The sequence below is a fragment of the Scyliorhinus torazame genome, chromosome 12, assembly GCF_047496885.1.
Source record: "Scyliorhinus torazame isolate Kashiwa2021f chromosome 12, sScyTor2.1, whole genome shotgun sequence".
Classification (NCBI taxonomy): domain Eukaryota; kingdom Metazoa; phylum Chordata; class Chondrichthyes; order Carcharhiniformes; family Scyliorhinidae; genus Scyliorhinus; species Scyliorhinus torazame.
In genome coordinates, this window is record NC_092718.1 from 65,052,230 (window position 1) to 65,077,948 (window position 25,719).

Genomic DNA, 25,719 nt, shown 5'->3' on the forward strand with positions numbered 1-25,719 from the left:
TGAATGCGGAGGCTAATGGGGTGAAAAGTGAGGAAAAATGACCTCTCCTTGTTCTGGGAGGGAGTGGAAGGGGTGAGGGCAGAGGTGCGGGAGATGGGTCAGATAGGGTTGAGTGCCCGGTCAACCACAGTTGGGGGGGAAACCTCGGTTAAGGAAAAAGTCAGACATGTCAGATGCGCTTGTTTCAAAGGTGGCATCATCGGAACAGAAGCAACGGAAGTGGAGTAACTGGAGAACTGGATGGAGTCCTTACAGGAAGCGTGGATTGAGGAACGGTAGTCAAGGTAGCTGTGGGAATCGGTGGGTTTGTAATGAATATTGGTGGCCAGTTTATCACCAAAAATAGAGACAGAGAAGTCAAGGAAAGGAAGAGAAATGCCGGAGATGGACACTGTGAAAGTGAAAGAAGGAAGGAAACTGAAAGAAAAATTGATACATTTTTCCAGGCCCAGATGAGAGCCAGAAGCCGCATCAATACAGTGGTCGATGTAACGGAAAAAGTTACGGAAAAGAGCCTGAGTAGGACTGGAACAAATAACGTTCCACATAACCCACAAAAAAAGACAGGCATAACTGGGGTCCATGCCGGTACACATGGCCTCACCTTTTATTTGCAGGAAGTGAGACATGTTAAAGGAGAAATTACTTAGTGACTGAACAAGTTCAGGCAAGCGGAGGAGAGGGCAGCACGGTAGCATAGTGGTTAGCACCATTGCTTCACAGCTCCAGGATCCTAGGTTCAATTCCCGGTTGGGTCACTGTCTGAGCGGAGTCTGCACGTTCCCCCCGTGTCTGTGTGGGTTTCCTCCGGGTGCTCCGGTTTCCTCCCACAGTCCAAAGGTGTGCGGGTTAGGTGGATTGGCCATGATAAAATTGCCCTTAGTGTCCAAAAAGGTTAAGTGGGGATTACAGTTATAAGGTAGTTAGGGTAGATACGTGGGCTTGAGTAGGGTGCTCTCTTTAAGAGCCGGTGCAGACTCGATGGGTCGGGTGGCCTCCTTCCGCACTGCAAATTCTATGATTCTATAATTCTATGAGAATGGTGCTGGGGATTGGTCAGGCCTCTGCTCAAGGAAGAAGTGGAGAGCCCTCAGACTGTCCTGGTGGGGGAATTGGACATGCATAGTGAAGAGGAGGCGTGTTATAACCTGCCTACTTACGATTGGCTGGGGACTAATGACTATCCCACAATCCTGTGGGAGTATGAACTTCCCCAATGAGGGGGGGGCGGAGAAACTCCTAGTATAAATAAGCTGGCCAGTTCAGGAACCAGCAGGAAGGAGAAGGTAGCAAGGGAAGTTACTGCTACTGTTATGTATATATTGTTATAGTAAATAAATGTTATTACTTTGTATCCTTAAAACTCGTGCTGGATTCTTCGTGGCCCTTACAAAACTGGCGACGAAGGTAAAAGTGAATAGCTGTCTACACTGCTGAAGCCACCTCCCTGGATTTTTGTTGGATACAGGTTGGAAGTTGTTTTCTATTATACCATGCCTCTGTACGGACGTTTGGATATTTTTGATGCTGCGCTGGAAAGCTGGAACCAGTACACACAACGGATGCGTTACTATTTCCGGGCAAACAATATCACTGAAAACGAGCGCCAGGTGGTCATATTGCTCACCGCCTGCGGGCCGCATACGTTTGGGGTGATTAGGAGCCTTACGTACCCAGCTGCGCCGGACACCAAAACGTTTTACGAACTTGTGAATATAGTGGGGCAACACTTTAACCCAACCCCGTCCACGATAGTCCAGCGTTACCGGTTTAATACCACTGAGAGGACCCCTGGAGAATCCCTTGCCGATTTTTTTTTTTTTATCCAGGCTACGCGGGATTGCGGAATACTGTGACTATGGTGAGACCTTGTCAGAAATGTTACGCGACCGTTTGGTTTGCGGTATTAACAATGTAGCAACCCAGAGAAAGATGTTAGCGGAGCCAACATTGACTTTTCAACAGGCAATACAAATAGTCTTGTCCCGAGAGAGCGCAGAGCGAGGGGTACAGGAGCTACAGGGAATGGAAGTGCATGCCTTGGGGCGCAACCCTTTCCGCCCAAAAACGTCCCCCCGCACTCCTGCAGTACCGAGGGCGAGGCAACGTCCGGACCGACGCCAGTGGCCATCGGACATTCCTCCCCGAAGGGAGCCTTCTCCAGAGCCAATGGATGAGGAGCCATGTCCGTGTCAGACTTGTAGGCGCCGACCCCGTCGCGGACGGCGGTCCTGGGGATGCCAGAGGCACCGTCGTTCTGACCGAAACTGGGACCAGCCCAGGGGCCGTAACTGGGGCCAGCCCAGAGGCCGTACCTTCCATGTGGATGAACCTGCGGAGACCACTCCTGAGGACGTGGAGACGGAGGACGACTGCCTGCAGCTGCATTGTGTGGCAGCTCCCCGTGTGGCCCCCATTAAGGTGACAGTATGGGTCAATGGCCACCCGCTGGAGATGGCGTTGGATACTGGTGCAGCGGTCTCCGTGATCGCCCAGAGGACATTCGACCGCATCAAGCAGGGTATACAGACCCTTACCTTAACTGACTCACAGGCCAGGTTGGCCACCTACACGGGGGAACCACTGGACATTGCAGGAACTACAATGACCCCTGTTGTCTATGGACGCCAGGAGGGGCGTTTCCCACTTATCGTAGTGCGTGGCCATGGGCCCAGCCTGTTGGGTCGGGACTGGTTGCGCCATTTGCGGTTGCAATGGCAGCACATCCTCCCAACAGTTTCTGGAGGGTTGACTGAGGTGCTAGGACGATACCCAGAGGTATTCCAGCCTGGTTTGGGGAAAATAAAAGGGGCCGTAGCCCGTATCCAAGTTGAACCAGGAGCCACGCCGCGCTATTTCCGGGCGCGCCCAGTGCCTTACGCCTTGCTCGAGAAGGTAGAAGGGGAGCTCACTCGTTTGGAGAGTTTGGGTATTATCAGGCCTGTCCGTTTTGCTGACTGGGCAGCACCAATTGTACCAGTAATGAAGCCAGATGCCACAGTTCGCTTGTGTGGCGACTATAAACTTACAGTGAATACAGTTTTCCGACTCGACCGATATCCAATGCCTCGCATAGAGGATCTATACGCGAAACTTGCAGGTGGACTCTCATTCACAAAATTAGATATGAGTCACGCCTACCTGCAGTTGGAGCTGGACCCTGCCTCCCGAGCATATGTAACAATTAACACACACCGGGGCCTGTATGAATATACACGGTTGCCCTTTGGAGTATCCTCTGCCTGCGCAATTTTTCAACGTGTTATGGAGGGCATTTTGAGAGGTTTACCACATGTGGCTGTCTACCTAGATGACGTGTTGATTACAGGGACGTCGGAGCAAGAGCATTTGGAAAATCTGGAGGCTGTCCTTAGACGCCTTTCGGAGGCTGGAGTCCGTTTACGTCGCACAAAGTGCGTATTTCAGGCAAAAGAAGTAGTCTACCTAGGTTATCGGGTGGACCGCGAGGGTCTGCACCCCGTCGCAGAGAAGGTGCGTGCAATTCAACATGCCCCCACCCCGACTGACACTTCGCATCTTCGTTCTTTTCTCGGTCTCGTAAACTATTACGGGGAGTTCCTCCCCAATCTGGCAACTACGCTGGCCCCTTTGCACCTGCTGCGAAAGAAAAATCACACCTGGGTTTGGGGTCAGCCGCAAGAAACCACTTTCCGGCGGGTAAATCAACAATTGTCGTCGTCTGGGTTACTAACCCACTATGATCCGGGAAAGCCTTTGCTCGTCACATGTGATGCATCCCCGTATGGTATTGGGGCCGTCCTGTTCCACAAGATGGAGAACGGGGCCGAGCGACCGATAGCTTTCGCCTCCCGCACATTGACTGCGGCGGAGAAAAAATACGCGCAGATCGAGAAGGAGGGCCTGGCAGTGGTTTTCGCGGTGAAACGCTTCCACCAGTATGTGTACGGCCGCCATTTCACTATCGTGACTGATCATAAGCCCCTGCTGGGACTCTTCAGAGAGGATAAGCCAATACCGCCCATTGCTTCTGCACGGATCCAGCGCTGGGCTTTGTTGCTTGCTGCATATGAGTATTCTCTGGAGCACAAACCAGGCACGCAGATAGCAAATGCCGACGCACTGAGCCGATTGCCTTTATCGACCGGCCCCATGTCGACCCCCACGACCGGTGAGGTGGTTGCAACCCTAAATTTTATGGACACCTTGCCTGTCACGGCATCACAGATCTGTGAGTGGACCCAGACGGAGCCAGTCCTGTCAAAGGTTCGGCACATAGTCCTGTATGGTGGGCAGCATAGACAGCTCCCAGGCGAGTTGCGGGCATTTTCCTCCAAGCTGTCAGAGTTCAGCGTGGAAGACGGCATCCTCTTGTGGGGGACGCGTGTGATTGTCCCGGAAAAGGCCAGGAGCTGATATTATCAGACTTGCACAATGGGCATCCGGGCGTGACCAAGATGAAAATGTTGGCCCGGAGTTATGTCTGGTGGCCAGGCCTCGACACCGACATTGAGAAGGTGGCCCAAAACTGCTCCATTTGCCAGGAGCATCAGAAGCTTCCGCCGGCCGCGCCCCTACATCACTGGGAATGGCCAGGGCGGCCTTGGGCACGCTTGCATGCAGATTTCGCAGGCCCTTTTCAGGGATCCATGTTCCTTCTACTAATTGACGCCCAGTCCAAATGGCTGGAGGTGCATAAGATGCAGGGGACAACGTCCTGCGCAACAATTGAAAAGATGCGTTTATCATTTAGTACGCATGGCCTCCCCGAGGTGCTGGTCACGGATAATGGCACTCCATTCACGAGTGAGGAGTTTGCTAGGTTTACAAAGATGAACGGCATCCGCCATATCCGCACTGCCCCTTACCACCGGGCTTCAAATGGGTTGGCAGAGCGTGCAGTGCAGACATTCAAAAGAGGCGTAAAGAAGCAGTCTTCCGGATCAATGGACACGAGACTGGCTCGGTTTTTGTTTACGTACAGGACCACCCCCCATGCAGTGACTGGGGTAGCTCCCGCAGAACTCCTAATGGGCCGGAGACTCTGCACCCGCCTTAGTATGGTTTTCCCGGACATTGGCGCAAAAGTACGCCGCACACAAGAACGGCAGGGACAGGGATTGTCTCGGCATCGTCCGATGCGGCAGTTTGCACCCGGTGACCCAGTATTCGTGCGGAATTTTGCTGGTGGTGCCCAATGGGTTCCTGGTGTAATCTTTCGCCAAACGGGCCCTATATCTTACCAAGTGCAAGCCCAGGGTCGTCTCCAGCGAAAACATGTAGACCACGTCCGGTCCAGAAGATCATCCCCTCAAAAGTTTCCCCGCCCCCGGAGCTCATTTCAACAGCCGCAAAGACCAGAGACAAGGGAAGGTAGTCCTCAAAATCTTCCACTGGTGCCTCACTCGAAGCCTGCGCAGGTCGTTACGGGACCAAATGGAGGTAGAGACGCTGACATGTAGGAGGCAGCAGACTCTGACTCCGAGATGGAGACACAGGATGCATCAGAGGAGGAATCCTCGGGTCCACGGGCCGTGGATGTACAACCGCGTCATTCATCACGGAAGCGCGGTCTCCGTCTCGTTACACGCCGCCTGATCCAGCGCCGCGTGCAAATGGCGTCCGGCCTGCGGCCAAACGAGTCCGACGCCTTCCTTCGCCAGGGTCTTCGGTGGATTCCTTGGACTTTGGGGGGGGAGGGATGTTATAACCTGCCTACTTACGATTGGCTGGGGACTAATGACTATCCCACAATCCTGTGGGAGTATGAACTTCCCCAATGAGGGGGGCGGAGAAACTCCTAGTATAAATAAGCTGGCCAGTTCAGGAACCAGCAGGAAGGAGAAGGTAGCAAGGGAAGTTACCGCTACTGTTATGTATATATTGTTATAGTAAATAAATGTTATTACTTTGTATCCTTAAAACTCGTGCTGGATTCTTCGTGGCCCTTACAAAAAGGCGGTTGGAGGTTAGATTTGCCAAAGCGGAGGAGTTTGGGAAAGACCCAACCGGCAGTTGTTGAGGGAGATAAACGTGGCTCTGGAGGTGCTTGATTCCTTGCTGAGCCAGCGGGCCGAGAGGAGTTTAATGGTTGTGAAACAAAAATTGTATGAATTCAGGAACATGCTGAGTAAATATTTGGTTTTCTGGCCTAAGAAGAGGGCTGATTCCAGGGCTAATAGGCTAATTGAAACTATGGTCATTAATAAAGCAATTAGGGATTTTTATATGCAGTTATATAAGGCGGGCCATTCTGGGGATATTCTGACATGTACATAGAAGATAAGAGTGCAGAAGGAGGCCATTCGGCCCCTCGAGTCTGCACCAACCCACTTAAGCCCTCACTTCCACCCTATCCCCGTAACCCAATAACTCCTCCGAACCTTTTTGGACACTAAGGGCAATTTAGCATGGCCAATCCACCAAACCTGCACGTCTTTGGACTGTGGGAGGAAACCGGAGCACCCGGAGGAAATCCATGCAGACACGGGGAAAACGTGCAGACACCGCACAGACAGTGACCCAGCGGGGAATCGAACCTGGGACCCTGGCGCTGTGAAGCCACAGTGCTATCCACTTGTGCTACCGTGCTGCCCTGTATGGAGCACTTATTTCCTTCCATCGAGTATCCCATAGTATCGGAGGATCAACGGCTGGTCCTAAATGCTCCCATCTCTGAAAGGGAGGAGGCTGTGGCCATTAGGGAGTTCCAACCGTGTAAGGTCCCGGGGCAGAATGATTTTCGGTGCGAGTTTTCCAGGGAATTTGAGGACTTGCTGATATATTTGTTCATTGTCATTCGTTTGGGACAGGTCTGCTATCACCGACACTCTGAGGAGCAAATCTTTCCCTGATTTTGAAGGCAGGCAAGAACCCAGAGGAGTGTGCATCCTATCGACCAACTCACTTCTGAATGTTGATTTGAAATTGTTGGTTTAAAGTGTTGGTGTAGTGGGGGAATTCTCCCATTCATCGCCTGGGGTGATCAGACTGGGTTCATAAAGGGTCGGAATTCTTGCAATAACGTCAGAAGGTGACAATGTTATCCAAGTCTTTCCAAAGCGGGCGTCGGATGGGTTCCTGATTTCCCTGCACACGGAGAAAGATATTGACCTTGTGGAATGGGGTGACTTGGTTTATACGGTGCGTAGATTTGAGTTGGGAGAGGAATATTCTACGTGGATACATGCGCTGTATCAGAGGCCCTTGGCAACAGTGCTTACGAATGGTTATAGATCTGAGAATTTTGGCCTTCAGAGAGCGACTAGGCAGGGCTAACCCTTATACCCCTTGCTGTTTGCTTTGGCCATAGAGCCTCTGACAGAGGCTTTTAGACAGCAGCCTCTGGATTTTGGGTTGTGCAGCTGGGTGGGGGGGAAGCAGCATAAGATTATGCTTCATGCTGATGATGTGCTGCTGTTTATATCGAAACCAGACGTCTCGATACCTCTTATTATTGATGTGATAGTTACAAGATTAATTTTACCAAGTCTGAGACTATGCCAGTGGGAGGGCTGAGAGGTGGACAAGCCCCTTCGCTAACTTCCATTTCAGGTTCTCCCCTTCGGGATTTACTTACCAAGCTGTTGTAATTACCCCTTTCTTTAAGCAACTGTATGGGGGCACATTTTCCTCAGATAATTGCGTCCTTTAGGTGGGACCTGGCTCATTGGTCGCCCTGCCGGCTTTGTGGCTGGGTAGATTGCATTGATTAAGATTAATGTGTTGGCTAGATTGCTGTATCCTTTACAGATGTTGCCAATCTTATTGTCTGCTGAGGTCTTAAAGGCGATCAATGGAGTGATCCAGCTCATTCATATGGAATAAAAAGAAGCCTTGTTTGAAGTTGGCCAGGTTGCAGCTCCCAGGATCTAAGGGGGGGATTGGAGGGTACCAAACCAATTAGCCTCTCATCTTGGGTTCTTAAAGGGCTGGGTGTGAGAATCCTATAATTATTAATACTCATGGAGGATGGTTTATCAACTAGAAGAGAGATCTAAACTGACTTCCACTCTCTCTCCCATTCAGGGCAGCGCGGACTTCTGCAGAGGCTAAACAGTTAATTAGAAAGTTTCATGATACCTTGTATTTTAGATCCTGTGTGAGTATATTGGGTACCCTGCAGTCTTGGGAAAGAGACTTGGCAGTCAACATTGATGGGGAGACATGGGGTAGTATACAGGACTATGCCAATAAAATTTTCGGTATGTAATTGAATGAAGGAGACACGGTTCCAAAATACTGCACTGTTTGCTTTGGCATTGGAGTGGAGGCATAGTGGAAGTGAAGGTGCTTTGTTCATTGGAATCCTTGAGAGATCCTGAGGAGTGTTCATAGACCCTATCTTCCCCTCAGCCTTCTCGAGCAACATAGATGATATTATAATCCTGGACGTTACTCCCTTATAATGTTGTCGGTGATTTACTGGTGTCTTTTCTACTGAAAAGGCCATTCGAGGTATGAGCACCAGGACGAATGTCGTCTGTTTTCCTGTTCTAGCAAAAATGAAATTGAATCGATGTGAAATGTGGTCTTTGCAGTTTTACTCCTTTTTATCGTAATGTGTTATCATCCTTGTGGTTATGGGAGGGAGTGCTTTATCGACACCCCTTATCTCGTTTATAATGAAGATGAGTGGAGCCATGGCAGGGTGATGGGTGGATGGTCGGGGTGGAGCTGGATGATAGGGTTGGTTCAGCCCTCGCTAAAATTGAGGATAGTCCCCCAGTTAGAGGTAACCAGATCAGGTTTTTATTTTTGTTTGTTTTTTTCTGTTATTTTGAAGTTAAGAATCCCTGCCTTTCTCCTTTAATAGCCTGGGCAGACTACGTATCTAGAGACAACAGGGTTCCTTCTGACACTTCCTTGAGGTTGTAGTTTTTCCTTTGGGCCTCTCTTTTTTTCTCTTTGAGCTATTGGTATGAGAAAATTCGGGGATCACGTGATGTGAGCATGGGAGCGGCTGCATTTCCACAAGCTCTGCATCTGCTAATCTTTCAATCTTTATTGTTATCTTTGTGCACACCTCCTTTATGGCTCTTCCCAATTCACAGGGCTTTACCACGTACCGAGATTGGTTGGTCAATGTTTCAGCATCTTTCAGTCAAGGCAATATGCCTTAACCTTCATGGTGGTTGGAGGGAGTTGGGGTGGGGCCTAGTTTTTGGTAGCACAGCTGCCTTTGAGAGGTTTTCCACCCTGACGATGCGGTGCACACTGACATTTGCTTCCATCTGATAATCTTGGCTCTGAGGTGCAGGATGTTAAAGCCCAATTGTAAGAGTTGTGAGGTGTCCTTATGAAGGTGGTGGCAGCACCCAAGGAGGTTCTTGTGCAGGCCCGCTTCTGCATGGTTGAGTCCCTGTTGCATGGCCTTTTGCCAGCCTGGAAAGATCAGGTGAGGATCAAGGGGAGCCAGTGGGGAGCCTGGTCATGCCTGGAGTCTCCGGTGAGGTGGTGGAGGGGTTCCTAGCTGAGTTTGGGAACAGGCTGCCATGTTGTGTGGATTTTAATCTGCAGGTTGGAAAGCTCAAATTCGATGGAGCACATTTAATCCTATCTCCAAGGCCTGGGGCTGGGTTGGTCATCCAACCTCTTGGTCTGTATGATGCTGATTCTGTTGTCAGTCAAGATGGGTTGGGGTCACCCGTGCTGGCCGCATCATTCCCCCGTTCCCCCTCCCCCCTCAACTGGAGCATAGGTAGTTGACGGTATCTAGCTATGTCTAATGATTGTATCAAGCCAGTTATAATGTCCCGTTCCCCTCTGAATTCATGCATATGGAGCCATTTTTTCTTTGCCTATGGCGAAAAATAATTTTTGTAATTTTGTTGCATTGTTTGCCAAAAAAATAAAACATTAACAAACATACTTTTTAAAAAATGTCAGAAAATGTCCTGTCAGACTCTGTTGCCATGTTTTGTACTGTGATTTAAATCAACTTACAGCTCTTGCTTCTTTAAAAATAAACTTTTGAAAATCGAAAAGCTTTTTGCACCTACTCCGCTCCACTGATTAACATGCACTTCATGCTGTTCTGTCAGTTGCTATAGCCATTGTATATGCTTGGATGGGTTGCAAACGCTTATGGTGGCTTCTACTCAGCAGCTGGTCCCTTGATTGAAGAATGGTTGACAGTTTTAGCAGGCCATGTAACGGTATGTCTTTGATGCAAAACATGAACCATTCTATACCAATGTGGTGTGATTGTATCTCGGCCTGCTCACTTCACAAACCAAACGGGTCACACTTCCAGAAATGTCTCTATCTTTGGGGAGCTCAGCCTTGGATGAGGTTTCTTGTTTCTTTACAAACCTAATAGGCAATTAAAGGATAACAATTTATTTTACATTGGAGTAGGTTTTTTTCTTTCCATTAGCAATGATAGTGTTTGATTTGACGGTTTTATTAGATTGTTAGAGGTTTAAATGTTTCCAATTAGTTTGCAATAATTCCCATTGTTATTGCATGGTTCCGGAGGGCTGTACATACTGGATACGGAGTGAGTGGCTATGCAAGTGTGGCCATCTGGGATGGCCACTTCCCAATTACAAAATGGACACGTTGCAAAGATTGCAGGGAAAATGGACAATACTGAGAAAACAAGCAGGTTCAGGGTTTGTCTGTTGATTGGAGTCGCAGTTCCCAGGCAAGAACAAGACTGCAGGCCCATTAGTATACTAATGGCCCATGTCCGGGAACAAAAGAGTAACATTTGAGTCACCGATACTAAGGCAGACACCCCGGTGCCAGAGGAGACCGGAACAAAGCAGGCCAACGACCACCTAGGACATGCCCAGCCATCAGGGCACCCACCCCTTTATTGGACGAGATCAATATGAATGATCAAGAAACTGCCCAATTGATTGGGGCCAAGTTCAAGGCCCGCCCAAAAGAGCGTGAAGCCCCTTTGGGTATAAGAAGGAGCCCCCAAGAGAGAATCGTTCTCTTGGACCCGGCTCTAACCTGTCCACCAGCTGCACCAGAAGCAAGTAAGTCCAAGGTCAACGCACGATACCAGACAGACGACCTTAGCTGTTATCCCGTACCAGTTCCACCCCAGCAGCCTCAGAACAACGGCCATTGTTCCTCTGACTGAGTGGGCGCCCGAAGCTAAGTATAGGCTTTAGCAGTAGTGATAGTTTAGTCTGTAGTATTTGTGCATGAGTATATTTAACTGTGTGTGTAAATAAACAAGCATTTGACTTTGAACTAACTAACTGGTGTATCGAGTCTTCGATCAGTATTCAGTTTGAACCTTGTGACGGCATCGAAAGATACCTGGCGACTCTAGAGAAAACGTAATTAGAATGAAGGAAGGCGACCATATTGACCGCCATATTCAGAGCCAAATAAATATAGCAAAATTTAGCAACACAGGTTACATGAAGGACAGGGATGTTTGACGGGGTGGTATGGTTGTTCCAAGGGGGCATGCTTGATCTGATGGGTTAGGAGAGTAGATGGGGAGTGAATTTAGGATTAGCGGGTCTTTAAACAATTTTGGGAGCTGGGCTTCTCTGTTGGATACCGAGACGGGCCTTCTAACTAGTCCACCTCTACACCCACAATTTTCCCGTATTTCACTCTGGCTCAAAAAACGCACGTGAACCTCTGTGAAATGGCAAGAATCCCGAGCCAAAGTCACATCTGGGTCGGGTGTGCATTTCAGAAGGTGCAAATGTGAGGGTGTTGGTTTTCCTGAGCCCAAGCAAAACTCTGGGCCACAGGAACACATCAGTCCTGGTACGTTGAATAAAGATTTATTTGTGCTCCTCATTTGTGAACTTATGTCACAACATGTACGATAAATGCCCTCAAACGTTGTCAACATGATCCTTTAGTTAAACAAACCCCTGCGAGGATTTGTCCTGCAGACTACCACCACATCATGTTCATAACTTTATTGGCCCATTGTATACTTTCCACTTCACTGGGAGCTGTTTGTACGTGTTATCTTATATCTTAAAAGCTCACAGCTTAACATGGCTTTGAAAAGAACACAAGCACTCCTGAATAAATCAATGAAACATGAACCATTCTATACAATTGTGGTGTGATTATACCTCCACCTGCTCACTTCACAAACCAGATGGGTCACACTTCCAGAACCCTCTCTTCCTTTGGGTAGCTCAGCCTCTTCCATCGCTTCCACCTCACTTAAAATACTTGTCGCGCATAACCTCAATACCCAACACCAATTTGCTCAAAGTCTCAGCCATCCTCCCTTCCCTAGCTGAGCAACTGCATGTCCTCTTCAATCTAAACTCCGCAGATCTTTCTCCTCCCACCGTCTGCTTTTCTATTCCTGCTTTAATGTATAAACTCCACATCCAGAGCTGTATTCACAACCTCGCCATCTCCTCAAAACATTTCAGAAGTAATTGAATGCTGCATTGTGGGGACTTGACAGTTGTCCTAGACAGATGAGCTAAAACAGGCTGGAGTAGCCCTCCTCATCTGAAACTCTCCTCTGAACTCTCGTGTCCTGGATATTTTATGACCATCCGACTATTTCCTCATCTCCTTCTCCCTGCTCCCAGGCTAACTACCCTCACTGATTCCCTCCGTGGAAAACTGCCACACCACCTCTCCAACCACCCTCCACCACTACCAATTAATGCCCCCTTTAACTCCTGCTCCGTCCTTCCTGATGGAGTCTATATGGATTTTAGCAAAGCTTCTGAAGAATTCCCACGCATAATCTGACCGGGGCCATCGATGGAGATGGGCACGAATTCTTAAATTCAAAATAACAAAAAAATAAAAATAAAAACCCCATAGGGTAACCTCAAATCGGGGGTGGGGGGTGGGGGGGCAATACTCAATCAAAGTGAGGACTGAGCTAACCCTATAATCCAACTCTCCCCCACCATCCACCCTTCACCCCACCCTGACTACACTCATCTTCCTTATAAATGAGATAAGGAGTGGCAAAAAGCACTCCCCTTCCATCACTCAAGGATTTTAACATGACAAAAACGAGTAAAACTGCACACGCCAGATTTCACATAATCGACTCGATATGATTTTTGCTGGAACAGGACACCCGCCCTCGTGCTCACATCTCGCACGGTCTTGCAGGAGAAAAGACAACACTAAATAATCAACATCATAATCACAGGGGAGTAACGTCCAGGATTGCAGAAGAATGGCAGGGTAATTATGCCATTTATGTTGCTCGAGAAGACCAACGCAAAACATGATCTGTCCCTGTCCTCCTCAGGATCTTTCAAGGATTGCAATGAATGAAGCACCTTCACTTCCACCATGCCGCCGTCCAACCCGTTGTGGGGTGGCTCGATCCTCTCAGCCACCTCCAACCCGTTGTGATGAGCATCAAGGATACGATGATATATGGTCAGTGGTTGGGGGGCTAACGTTCGGATACGTTGTGCTCCTTTGACTCTAATGCACCCAGCCTCCAAATCAAGATTATTAAAGCATGGTAGCCAATCGGGAACTTGCCTCCCACCTCACGCCAGCAGCCAGGCTTGCCATTGCCCGGCCCCTACCTCCCGAGCCCGTCAGGATAAACGACGTGCCAAGCAGCAGAATCTCAATGTCGCGAAGGTGGTCCTTACCAGGGAAAGTGCTCTTCTGAGCACAAGGACTCTCTCATGCGCTTCCACCATTGTCCCAAGGATACCTCAAATCTTCAAAGTGAGTTCTAAGGACGTACACCACAAAGCCAAGATCTTCATCCAGAACAATATTCTTAATGGCGGCCATCATCCGGATGGACACAGCACTGCCGTGGCGAAGGCCTGCTCACCAGCAACAACGCCATCGCAAGCTGGGCCCCACCCCAGCCCACCCCATCGCCAGGGGATTCTCTGCAATTTATCTCAGCTCCTCTTTGTAAAAGACCAATCAGGATTCTCCAGGGACATAGCAGAAGATATATATCCCAAGAAAAGACAAATATGAAACATGCACCAGGATAAAATAAAGGATTACAAGATAAGCAGAGCCAGGGCTCGTGAAAAACACAGCCATTCCTGTGCTCACATGACGTGACCCCCCCCCCCCCAGATCTCAAGTCTGTTACCTAATTAGCGCCACCATTCCGCTTACAAAGCTTTTACTGATAATCCGCCTTTAAAAGACGTTTGAATTCCCTTTTCTGTCTGCCAATAATCTATTCCAGTATTGACTCTTTACATGCCTTTTCCCTTTCTCATTGCTCCTCTGTACAGATTATGGCGAGTCTGATCCTCCCTCGTCATATACCACCTTCTTTTGCTTTGGCCTACTTGGAACAATAATCATAGTGTTTACAGTGCAGAAGGAGGCCATTCAGCCCATCAAGTCTGCACCGGCCCTTGGAAAGAGCACCCCACTTAAGCCCACACCTCCACCCTATCCCCGTAACCCAGTAACCCCACCAAACCTTTTTGGGCAGAGGTGGATTGGCTCTGCTAAATTGCCCTTAGTGGCCAAAAAGGTTAGGTGGGGTTACTGGGTAACGGGGATAGGTTCGGCTTAAGTGGCCAGTGGTGACTCGATGGGCCGAATGGCCTTCTTCTGCACAGCAAATTCGATGATTCCATGATCATGGCCAATCCATGTAACCTGCACATCTTTGGACTGTGGGAGGAAACCGGAACATCCGGAGGAAACCCACGCAGACACGAGGAGAATGTGCAGACTCCGCACAGACAGTGACCCAAGCCGGGAATCAAACCTGGAACCCTGGAGCTGTGGAGCAACTGTGTTAACTGCTGTGCTACCGTGCTGCCTTTGACATCCAGGGAGCTCTGACTATGGTTTCTCTCCTTGCCCCCCATGTGGAAATTTAAGTAGACTGCACCTGAATCATCCACTCTGATTGAATGGAGAGGGGAGAGCTTTATTGTCCATGCTAAAGTGGAAATTTGTCTTTGGCTTCACCTCCAGTATAATTATAATCATACACTCATTAGTTAAAAACAGGGAATACTTCATGTATACCTACATTCATACATTTGTGCAAATGTTACACACATCCATACCATACAAACACATAACACTCTACCATGAAAGCACTTACTACAGTTAAAATAAATGAAAACAACAGGCTAAATTCACATTGTTATTTAGTCAGCTTATGGCACTGGGAATAAAATTCCTCTTGAACAGATTTTTCCTGGCAATAAAAGCCACTTTCTTATTTGCCACCTGCTCAAACTCCCCAAAAAACTTCAACAAAGCAAATAGTTCAACAATTTAATTGAAACCAAACAACCAACACACAGTGGTGAAGTGAAGCACAGGGTCAGCAGCACAGCCTCACCCCGAGAGTTATGTTTATCCTAGGTTTCCCCTGGTCCTTCACTGTAACGTATCTACTACTTGTGATACTACGATCACTATTACTGGAACACTCTCCCACTGTAGCTTATTCCATTCGACTCACATTGGAGTGGTTAATGTCTCCCATTATCACTTCCTCTATAACTCTGTCATTGTCGCTGGGTCAAAACCTGGAACTCACTGTACCTGCACCGCACGGGCCGCTGCAATTCGAGAAGGTGGCTCACCATCACCGTCTCAAGGGCAACTAGGGGTGGGCAACAAATGCTGACCTAGCCCCAGTGACACAAACTTCCCATCAAAGAATAAACTGCTCCTCTCAGTAATTTCCCTGAAAATGTCCCTCTTGCACCTTCCCATTATTTGGTGGCCTGGTGGACTTTAACCTGGTGTTGTAAGACTTCTTTCTGTAAACATCGAGTCGAGTAATAGCTGCCTAATTGTCTCTTAATGGGTTTCATATGCAGGACATTCACATGGAGCAATGAGGTGATAACCTGTTAAGACAAAGCACCAGCACTAGAGGGGAGCACTAATTCTATAATAAAAATCATTAATTATCATGTAGACAGCAGAAGGGGTGAATAAACAGTTTGCTCTCTAACTGAACACCAGTCAGAGTGCCTCTCTTTGCATGCTGCCAGTGGCTGTAATATTACAAAGTGTGGCTCAGGTGGTAGCAATCTCAGCTCGGAGTTTGAAGGTTATGGGTTCAAGGATCACGCCAGAGATTTGAGCACATAAACTAGGCTGACACTTGAGTGCAGTACTGAGAGAGTGCTGTACTGTCAGAGGGTCAGTATTGAGGGAGTGCGGCACTGTCAGAGGGTCAGTATTGAGGGAGTGCGGCACTGTCAGAGGGTCAGTACTGTGGGAGCGCTGCACTGTCACAGGGTTAATACTGAGGGAGTGCTGCACTGTCAGAGGGACAGGAATGAGGGAGTGCTGCACTGTCACAGGGTCAGTCCTGAGGGAGTGCGGCACTGTCACAGGGTCACTCCTGAGGGAGTGCTGCACTGTCAGAGGGTCATAGAATTTACAGTGCAGAAGGAGGCCATTCGGCCCATCGAGTCCGCACCGGCTCCCGGAAAGAGCACCCCATCCAAGGTCAACACCTCCACCCTATTCCCATAACCCAGTAACCCCACCCAACACTAAGGGCAATTTTGGACACTAAGGACAATTTTTCATGTCCAATCCACCTAGCCTGCACATCTTTGGACTGTGGGAGGAAACCGGAGCACCCGGAGGAAACCCACGGACACACGGGGAGGATATGCAGACACTGCACAGACAGTGACCCAAGCTGGAATCGAACCTGGGACCCTGGAGCTGTGAAGCAATTGTGCTAACCACAATGCTACCGTGCTGCCCTTGAAAGTGAACTGGTTGGTGGTGATTTAGCCCGAGAGTCACCACTCCTCAGGCGAGCGGCGAGGTTAAGAAGGTGGGGCCTTCATGAATAACCTCAGCCGGTATGGTCAGTACTGAGGGAGTGCTGCACTGTCAGAGGGTCAGTACTGAGGGAGTGCTGCACTGTCACAGGGTCAGTCCTGAGGGAGTGCTGCACTGTCACAGGGTCAGTCCTGAGGGAGTGCTACACTGTCACAGGGTCAGTCCTGAGGGAGTGCTGCACTGTCACAGGGTCAGTCCTGAGGGAGTGCTGCATTGTCACAGGGTCAGTACTGAGGGAGTGCTGTACTGTCAGAGGGTCAGTACTGAGGGAGTGCTGTACTGTCAGAGGGTCAGTACTGAGGGAGTGCTGAACTGCCTTATCTGTTCAGATTGAGATGAAAGATTACATAGCCGTATTGGAAGCTGTCCTGGTCAACATTTCTCTCTTAACTAATCCTTAACGTTAACTAAGGTTAACATGCAGGTTCAGTCAGCAGTTAGGAAGGCAAATGCAATGTTAACATTCATGTCAGAGGGCTAGAATACAAGGCCAGGCTGTACTTCTGAGGCTGCATAAGGCTCTGGTCAGACCCCATTTGGAGTATTGGGAGCAGTTTTGGGCCCCGTATCTAAGGAAGGATGGGCTGTCCTTGGAAAGGGTCCAGAGGAAGTTCACAAGAATGATCCCTGGAATGAAGAGCTTGTCGTATGAGGAACAGTTGAGGACTCTGGGTCTGTACTCGTTGGAGTTTAGAAGAATGAGGGGGGATCTTATTGAAACTTGCAGGATATTGTGAGGCCTGGATAGAGTGGACTTGGAGAGGATGTTTCCACTTGTAGGAAAAGCTAGAAGTAGAGGACACAATCTCAGACTAAAGGGACGATCCTTGAAAACAGAGAGGTGGAGGAATTTCTCCAGTCAAAGGGTGGTGAGTCTGTGGAACTCTTTGCTGCAGAAGGCTGTGGAGGCCAAATCACTGAGTGTCTTTAAGACAGAGATAGATAGGTTCTTGATCAATAAGGGAATCAGGGGTTATGGGGAGAAGGCAGAGAATGGGGATGAGAAAAATATCAGGCACGATTGAATGGCACAGCAGACGCGATGGGCCGAGTGACCTGATTCTTCTCCTATGTCTTATGGTCTTATAACCCCAAATACAAAATACTTTTATTTGCTGTTAGTTTTATACAATGCGTATAAATACATTTACTGTATTTTTTAACGTGATAGAATTATTTAAAAAGCTTATTGAAACTCCACTGGACACCAGTTAGTTCTCCCCTTCTCAGTGCACCGAGCCAGTGAAAGGAAGCGTCAATCTCAGAATTAGTGCCAACTCGGATACCAAAGTGATAGATTCCTACTCTGCTGAGGAGCAGAGTAAACCAGTGATGGAATTGAACAGGGAATAAACAAATGCTCCCCACAGTGAACAGGAGAAAATTGTTTAAACCATTCATATAAACCCAATCTCTATGCAGGGTAAATAGAATTACCCAGTGTCAGTGCCTGCCCCTGTGTGTGCTGCATGGTTTGGAGGCAATTCTACTACCCGTCACACTGGACATTTCTCCGCTGACAGGGAACAACTTACTTTACTGGAGAAGAATTTTGCGACCATTTGGAAGATGAGGTACGCCCAGAAAATATGGAGCAGCTGAAGGACAACGAGCATGGCATTGAAGAAATAATATCCAAAGAATGGAGGGTAGTGATGTATTGGATAGACCCAGGTACAGTGGATGATCCTGTCAACAAGAATATAGGTTACAACATTGAAGGCAGATGTACTCGGTGGCCATTGAAACAAATAATTATAATCACCACTTGACACTGAACTTTTGGGATATTCGAAAGACCATTTATGTTAAAAGTTGGAGGGAAAACTCCCCTAGAGAAGAGGCATATTTATAAGCAGCAGTGAAATGGCAAATATTCTGAGTTGTAGGAGTTTCCAGCAAATTATTGAAATGAGGCCCTGTCTGAAAGATCAGCAAGGCCTCCACGTGCTTGGACTAGGCCTATGCTCACCCTTTTCTCCTGGCCTCGGCCTATGCTCACCCTGCTCCCCTGGCCTCGTCTAGGCCTATGCTCACCATGCTCCCTGCTGCCCTGGCCTCAGCCTATGCTCACTCTGCTTCCCTGTTCTTGGGCGAGGCCTATACTCACCCTGCTCCCCTGGCCTCGGGCTATGCCTATACTCACCCTGCACCCATAGCCTCAAGCTAGGCTCATATTCACGCTGTTCCCCTGGCCTCGGGCTTGGCCTATGCTCACCCTGCTCCCCTGGCCTCGGCCTATGCTCACTTTGCTCCCCTGTTCTTGGGCAAGGCCTATACTCGCCCTGCTCCACTGGCCTCGGGTTAGGCCTATGCTCACTCTACTCCCCTGTCCTCGGGCTAGGCCTATGCTCACCCTACTCCCCTGTCCTCGGTCTAGGCCTATGTTCATCTTACTCCCCTGTCCTTGGGCTAGGCCTATGTTCATCCTGCGACCCTGGCCTCGGTTTAGGCCTATGTTCACCCTGCTCCCATATCCTTGGGATAGCCTACGTTCACCCTGCTCCCTATCCTCGGGCTAGGCCTATGTTCACCCTGCTCCCCTGGCCTCGGGCTAGGCCCATGTACACCCTGCTCCACTGGCCTCGGGCCAGGCCTATGTTCACCCTGCTCCCCTGGCCTCAGGCTAGGCCTATGTTCACACTGCTCCCCTGGCCTCAGGCGTGACCTATGTTCACCCTGCACCCCTGGCCTTGGAACTCGGCGTATGTTCACCCTGCTCCCCTGGCCTCGGGTTAGGCCTATGCTTACTCTACTCCCTTGTCCTCGGGCTAGGCCTATGCTAACCCTACTCCCCTGTTCTCGGTCTAGGCCTATGTTCATCCTGCTCCCCTGTCCTTGGGCGAGGCCTACGATCATCCTGCTCCCCTGGCCTTGGTTTAGGCCAATGTTCAGCCTGATCCCCTGTCCTTGGGCTGGGCCTATGTTCACCCTGCTCTCCTGGCCTCAGGCTAGGCCTATGTTGACACTGCGCCCCTGGCCTCAGGCTTGGCCTATGTTCACACTGCTCCCCTGGCCTTGGAACTCAGCCTATGTTCACCCTGCTCCCCTGTCCTCGGTGAGGCCTCTACTCACCCTCTTCTCCTGGCCTGGGTTAGGCCTATTCTCACTCTGCTCCCCTGTCCTCAAGCTAGGCCTATGCTGACCCTGCTCCCCTGTCCTCAGGCTAGGCCTATGCTCACCCTGCTCCCCTAGCCTCGGGTTGGGCCTATGCTCCCCCTGCTCCCGTATCCTTGGGCTAGGCCTATGTTCACCCTGCTCCTCTGACCTCAGGCTAGGCCTATGTTCATCCAGCTCCCCTGTCCTCGGTCTAGGCCTACGTTCACCCTGCTAACCTAGCGTCAGACTAGGCCTATGTTCACCCAGCTCCCCTGTCCTCGGGCTAGGCCTATGTTCACACTGCTCCCCTGGCCTCAGACTAGGCCTATGTTCACCCTGCTCCCCTATCCTCGGGATAGGCCAATATTCATCCTGCTCCCCTGGCCTCAGGTTAGGTCTCTGTTCACCCTGCTCTCCTGTCCTTGGGATAGGCCTATGTTTGCCTTGCTCCCTGTCCTTGGGCTAGGCCTATGTTCACCCTGTTCCCCTGGCCTAGGGCTAGGCCTATGATCACCCTGCTCCCCTGGCCTCGGGCTAGGCCTATGTTCAACCCGATTCCCTGTCCTCGGGCTGGGCCTACGTTCATCCTGCTCCCCTGGCCTCGGGCTAGGCCTATGTTCACCCTGCTCCCCTGTCCTCGGGATAGGCCTATGTTCACCCTGCTCTCCTGGCCTTGGACTCGGCCTATTTTCACCCTGCTCCCTTGTCCTCGGGCTAGGCCTATGGTCACCCTGCTTCCCTGACCTCTGTCTACAGGCGCACGTAAAGGTTTCTGTGGCCCTGAAATTTGGCTGAAATTGGGTAGGATGAGGTGGAGGTTAAGTCATGGCAGTCACTCAGGCCCTGCTCCCATTCTGCCTTTTCCACCGATTAGGCTGCTCAAACTGGGCCAGTTTTAAATACACACATCAAATCTGATATCATCAAACCTCAATCAGACACCCGAAAGGGGAGGTTCCAGGGGTGGTTTCTCCACCCGATCAGAACCATTACAAAGGCCCGCTTGGCAAAAACACCCAGTGGGTGAATTATAACAATCACTTTAATTCTCCTGACACCGTGAGGAGCAGTGCTGATAAGACAATCAGACGTAGGGGAAGAAGTAAGTCATTCTGCCCATCGAGTTTGCTCCGTCATTCAATGTGATCATGAGAGATCTGGAAGGATATTCCTCAACACCACTTTCCCACTTTATCCCCATAATCCTTGATTCTCTTACTGATTAATAATCTGTTTATCTCAGCCTTGAACATACTTAACGACCCAGCCTCCACAGCTCTCGACAGTCTCCGTCCCTTTAACTTGAAGCTGACTCGATTGGTTTCAAGTGAATTTCTGTTCAGCTGTGTCCAGTGACTTATTGGACAGAGAGCAGGGAGACAGCGCCACCCAGATACTCGAAACTAGCTCCTTACTGATGGTGCAAAGGAGGAAGGGTTTTGCAGTGATACTGACCAGAAAGGGAAGATGACGAGCCTGGTGATTATAAATACTGCAGCAAAGACGATGAACAGCGAGTTACAGATGGATTTCCACCCAGCGTAATTAAGCATCTTGGCAAACTGTCAGGGAACGAGAGGGTTGAGTGTAAATGACTTTACAGCCAAACAAAATGAAATGGCCAGAGTTTCATGCTTCATTCATCATGTCAGATAATTAAATCAATAATAGTCAACTCATAGTAAGAATTTATTCCAGTGTGCAAGTGCAACTTCACTGGCTAATCTGAGGGCGGCAGCAATCTTTTAACCTGCTCTTTAAACTGTACACAGTTTGAACCTTCACCCAGCCTGTAGAACCACTAACTGGCATGCTCAGAGGTCATGAAACTGAAACCTGACTTCCCATAGTTACAGGGTGGCAGGGGCTCCTACGAAGGGCATCGGTTTGGACTGTTGCTCTTCCCTCTTTCACTGCCAGTTATCCTACCCCTGGGAAAGCCCGTGTAACAGGATTTCACTTCAAATCAGGCTCTCAACTGCACTGACAGAGTCCAATTTAAGCAGGTAAAGAAACACCTTGCCACTCTATTGCAGGACAATCTGACATTCAGCGTTATTTTGATAACCATGGGCTTCTGCGCCGCCAGTTGCCTCCTCAACATGTCATTTTTTAAACTCCCCTCCCCCGATGCTCTCCATCAATCGCAGTGAGAGGTGGGATATTATATTGAGACCATTACCTGTCTCCCACCCACCGTGGCGTGTGTGTGGGGGAGGAGGTTACATTGAGGCCATTACTTCCACAGTTGCACTCGAACCTGCTCAATGATGGCAGCTTTCATTTGTGATTTCCGGTTCATTCTGCTGGTTGTTGTTATTCTAACTGCACTGCCTGCTTAACTGAGGAAATTACAGGCCTCAATCTTTCTATCTACTATAAATACAACCAGTAAAATTTCAGCCATAAGTCCTGCACATCTGATTCATATCAACACCATAAATATTCAGCCACAAAACAGAAAATTTCAATCTGACCTCAATGAGGATAAGTTAAAAATCCCCATAAAACACAAGAAGCAATTTTGCTAACCTGAAATTCTGGGGTCTTTTTGCACCCAATTTGAGGAAGTGCATGTGATTTGCGGGATTGGCTCTTGGCCTCAGGATTATAATGAACCAGGCTGGGTGCAGGGTCTGGCAGGCAGGCGTGGAAAGTTTGTGTTATAACCTGCCTGCTTACCATTGGCTGGGGACTAATGACTATCCCACAATCCTGTGGGAGTATGAGCTTCCCCAATGAGGGGGGCGGAGAAACCACTAGTAAACTCTTAGTATAAATAAAGCTGGCCAGTTCAGGAACCAGCAGGAAGGAGTTTGTAGCAAGGGAAGTTACTGCTACTGTTATGTATATACTGTTATAGTAAATAAATGTTATTACTTTGTATCCTTATAACTCGTGCTGGATTCTTCGTGGCCCTTACAAAAGTTTGAATACGGTATAGTTATGTGTGGAAGACATCTGGGGTCCCTGCATCCTTTACCTGGGTGTTTGCTATGGGCTCCAATTGTGTGTGTCTCTGGGCTCAAATAAATGGGAAATTCTACACCCAGCATTTCAATTGTAAATCCGCTATACCCCACATTCCGACAGTCCACAACCCTGTTAATGTCAACAATGTGACTGCTCCTGGCTAACGGCTACAACTTTCTTCAGTTCACTATCCCCAGTCAGCCATCTAACAGACGGTGGCCCCTCATCGAGTGAGGGCACAGGGTGGGCTGTAACTGGACACCAATTGAGGGCACAGGGAGTGTTAGTTCAAGGCTGCTGTTGAGTAAAGAGTCAAGAGATCTGCTTCTTCCCCAAACACCTTTATTTTTCATTGAACACAATCCATACAAAACTCTATCACCACACCAAGTGCCACCTGCAATCCCTTTACAGATCAGTGTCAATTATTGGATACTTAACATCAATTCGATATGTAATTGGAATGTCTCTTAACCCATTCCTAACGGGTGGGCTGTAACCAGACACCGATTGAGGGCAGAGGGTGGGCTGTAACCGGACACCGAGTGAGGGCACAGAGTGGGCTGTAACAGACAGGGAGTGAGGGCACGGGATTTGAGGAGGAATGTCCGTTGCAATCATTCCACTTCTCACAAATGCGCGACAAATGCAGTTCTCTGGGGTTGACTTCACCGAGATCTATTCGGTGCGTCCAATTACATGTAATTCATTTAAAACGCTCCTCCTGTAAGGTGCTCAATAGGCTGTGTGATGCCAACTAACAAAGCTCTGTGAATGTGGTTACAGAACTAACAGTGATATGGCGTGACAAACACCAATTTAAAAGTTTACAATGAACTAGACACAGAATAATATACAGCCCACAGGCATTCCTGATGTTAATGGTTCTGTGTGTACTGGTAGGAATCAAACAAGCACACTAACCCGAGCCATTATTCATTCCAAAATGAGTGCCGAAGAAGAATCATATTGGACCCAAAGTGTAAACTCTCTTTTTACACAGATACTGCCAGGCTTGTTGAGCTTTTCCAGTATTTTCTGTTTTCATTTCAGGTTTCCAGCATCTGCAGTATTTTGCTTTTCTTATTAATTTAGTCTTGGATGATGGTGAGCCTAGTTAATAAAAATCATCCGCAGGTGCAACTACAGAGGGAAGGCAGACAGGGGGTTTGGGTCTTCCAAACCTGATGTATTATTACTGGGCGGCGAATGTGGAGAAGGTATGGAGCTGGGTCAGAGGGGTTGACTCCCAATGGGTCAGAATGGAGGAGAGTATGGGTAGGGGGGTCGGGATTAAAGGCACTAGCAACAGCGCTGCTCCCGACGGCCCCGGAGAGATACTCCGGGAGTCCGGTAGTAATAGTTCGTTGAGAAATTGGAGGCAGTTTCGCCAGCACTTCGGGTTGGGGGCAGGGTCAAGGGAAATGCCGATTCGGGGGAACCATAGATTTGAGCCAGGGAAATGGGATGGAAATTTTCAGAGAAAGGAGGAGAAAGGAATTAGGGCACCAAAAGATTTGTTTCGTGGGGGTCGGTTTGCAGGAGCTGGGAGCGAAGTATGGGCTGGAGCAGGGGGAAATACTTAGATACATGCAGGTTCGAGACTTTGCCAGAAAGGAGATACAGAGCTTCCCAGTAGAGCCGGCTTCCACATTGCTGGAGGAGGTGCTGACGACAGGGGGACTGGAGAAGGGGGTAGTATCGGCGGTTTACTGGGCTATTTTGGAAGAGGAGAAGGCACCGCTGGAAGGGATCAAGGCAAAGTGGGAGGAAGAGTTGGGAGAGGGTGTGGAGGAGCGGTTCTGGTGTGAGGTGCTCCGGAGGGTGAACACCTCCACCTCGTATGTGATACAGCTGAAGGTGGTGTATAGAGCACATCTTACAAGGGCGAGGATGAGCCGGCTCTTTGAGCGGGTAGAAGATGCATGTGAATGTTGCGGGGGGCCCCCGCAAACCACTTTCATAAGTTTTAGTCCTATCCAAAGCTGGAGGATTACTGGAAGGAGGTGTTTAGGGTAATCTCTAAAGTGGTGCACGGGAAACAGGACCCGGGCCCTCGGGAGGCCATATTCGGGCTGTCGGACCAGCCGGGGTTGGAAACGGGTGCAGAAGCAGATGTTGTAGCCTTCACCTCATTGATCACCCGAATATGGAACCTGTTAGGGTGGAGATCAACCTCTCCAGCCTGTGCCCTGGAGTGGGGACCTGCTGGAATTCTTGACGCTTGAGAAGGTTAAATTTGAATTGAGGGGAAGGGTGGAGGGGTTCTACAATTCATGGGCATTATTCATTATGCACTTTCGAGAATTGGTTTACATCCAACATTAGGGAGGGGGGGGCTGGGAGGGTTGGGGGGAGGGGGGCTGTGTGTGTTAATGGTGACTATGGGTGAGTCCTGATTCCTTTTTGTCATTTGTTTATGTTAACATGCGGGCTGATGTTTGGGGGTTTGCTGGGAGGATGGGATCGTTGTTATTAATATGGGGATTGGCATTACATTCGTTATTGATTATTGTTCATTGTTGGGTGTAAATTTGGGAGAAAATGTGAAAAAGGAGGAGAATAAAAATATTTTTAAACAAATAAATAAACATCAGCAGCATTCCCCTCATCTGCGTTTCTCCAACCAGGAGTTTTTTCAGTATTCATTTACGGGATGTGGGCATTGCTGGCTAGGCCAGCATTTATTGCCCATCCCTAATTGCCCTTGAGATGGTGGTGGTGGTGAGCTGCCTTCCTGAACCGCTGCAGTCCATGTGGTGTAGAAACACCCACAGTGCTTTTGGGGAGGGAATTCCAGGATTTTAACCCAACAACAGTGAAGGACCGGTGACTTGGAGAGGAACTTGCAGGTGACAGTGTTCCCCATGTGTCTGCTGCCCTTGTCCTTCTAGGTAGTAGTGGTCACAGGGATTGTAG

At 49.1% G+C, this 25,719-nt stretch overlaps 1 protein-coding gene across 2 annotated transcripts in view; it reads right to left on the bottom strand.

Annotated features, from left to right (window-relative positions):
* Window positions 1-25,719, bottom strand: part of cers3a (ceramide synthase 3a) — a 127,256-nt gene that overhangs the window by 12,354 nt on the left and 89,183 nt on the right. For both annotated transcript variants that reach the window (XM_072468798.1, XM_072468797.1), the window contains exons 9-10: window positions 21,283-21,389; window positions 18,264-18,417 (exon numbers count right to left, since the gene is read on the bottom strand). In XM_072468798.1, coding sequence (XP_072324899.1) covers window positions 18,264-18,417; window positions 21,283-21,389 — 261 coding nt within the window. The remainder of the gene's footprint in view (window positions 1-18,263; window positions 18,418-21,282; window positions 21,390-25,719) is intronic.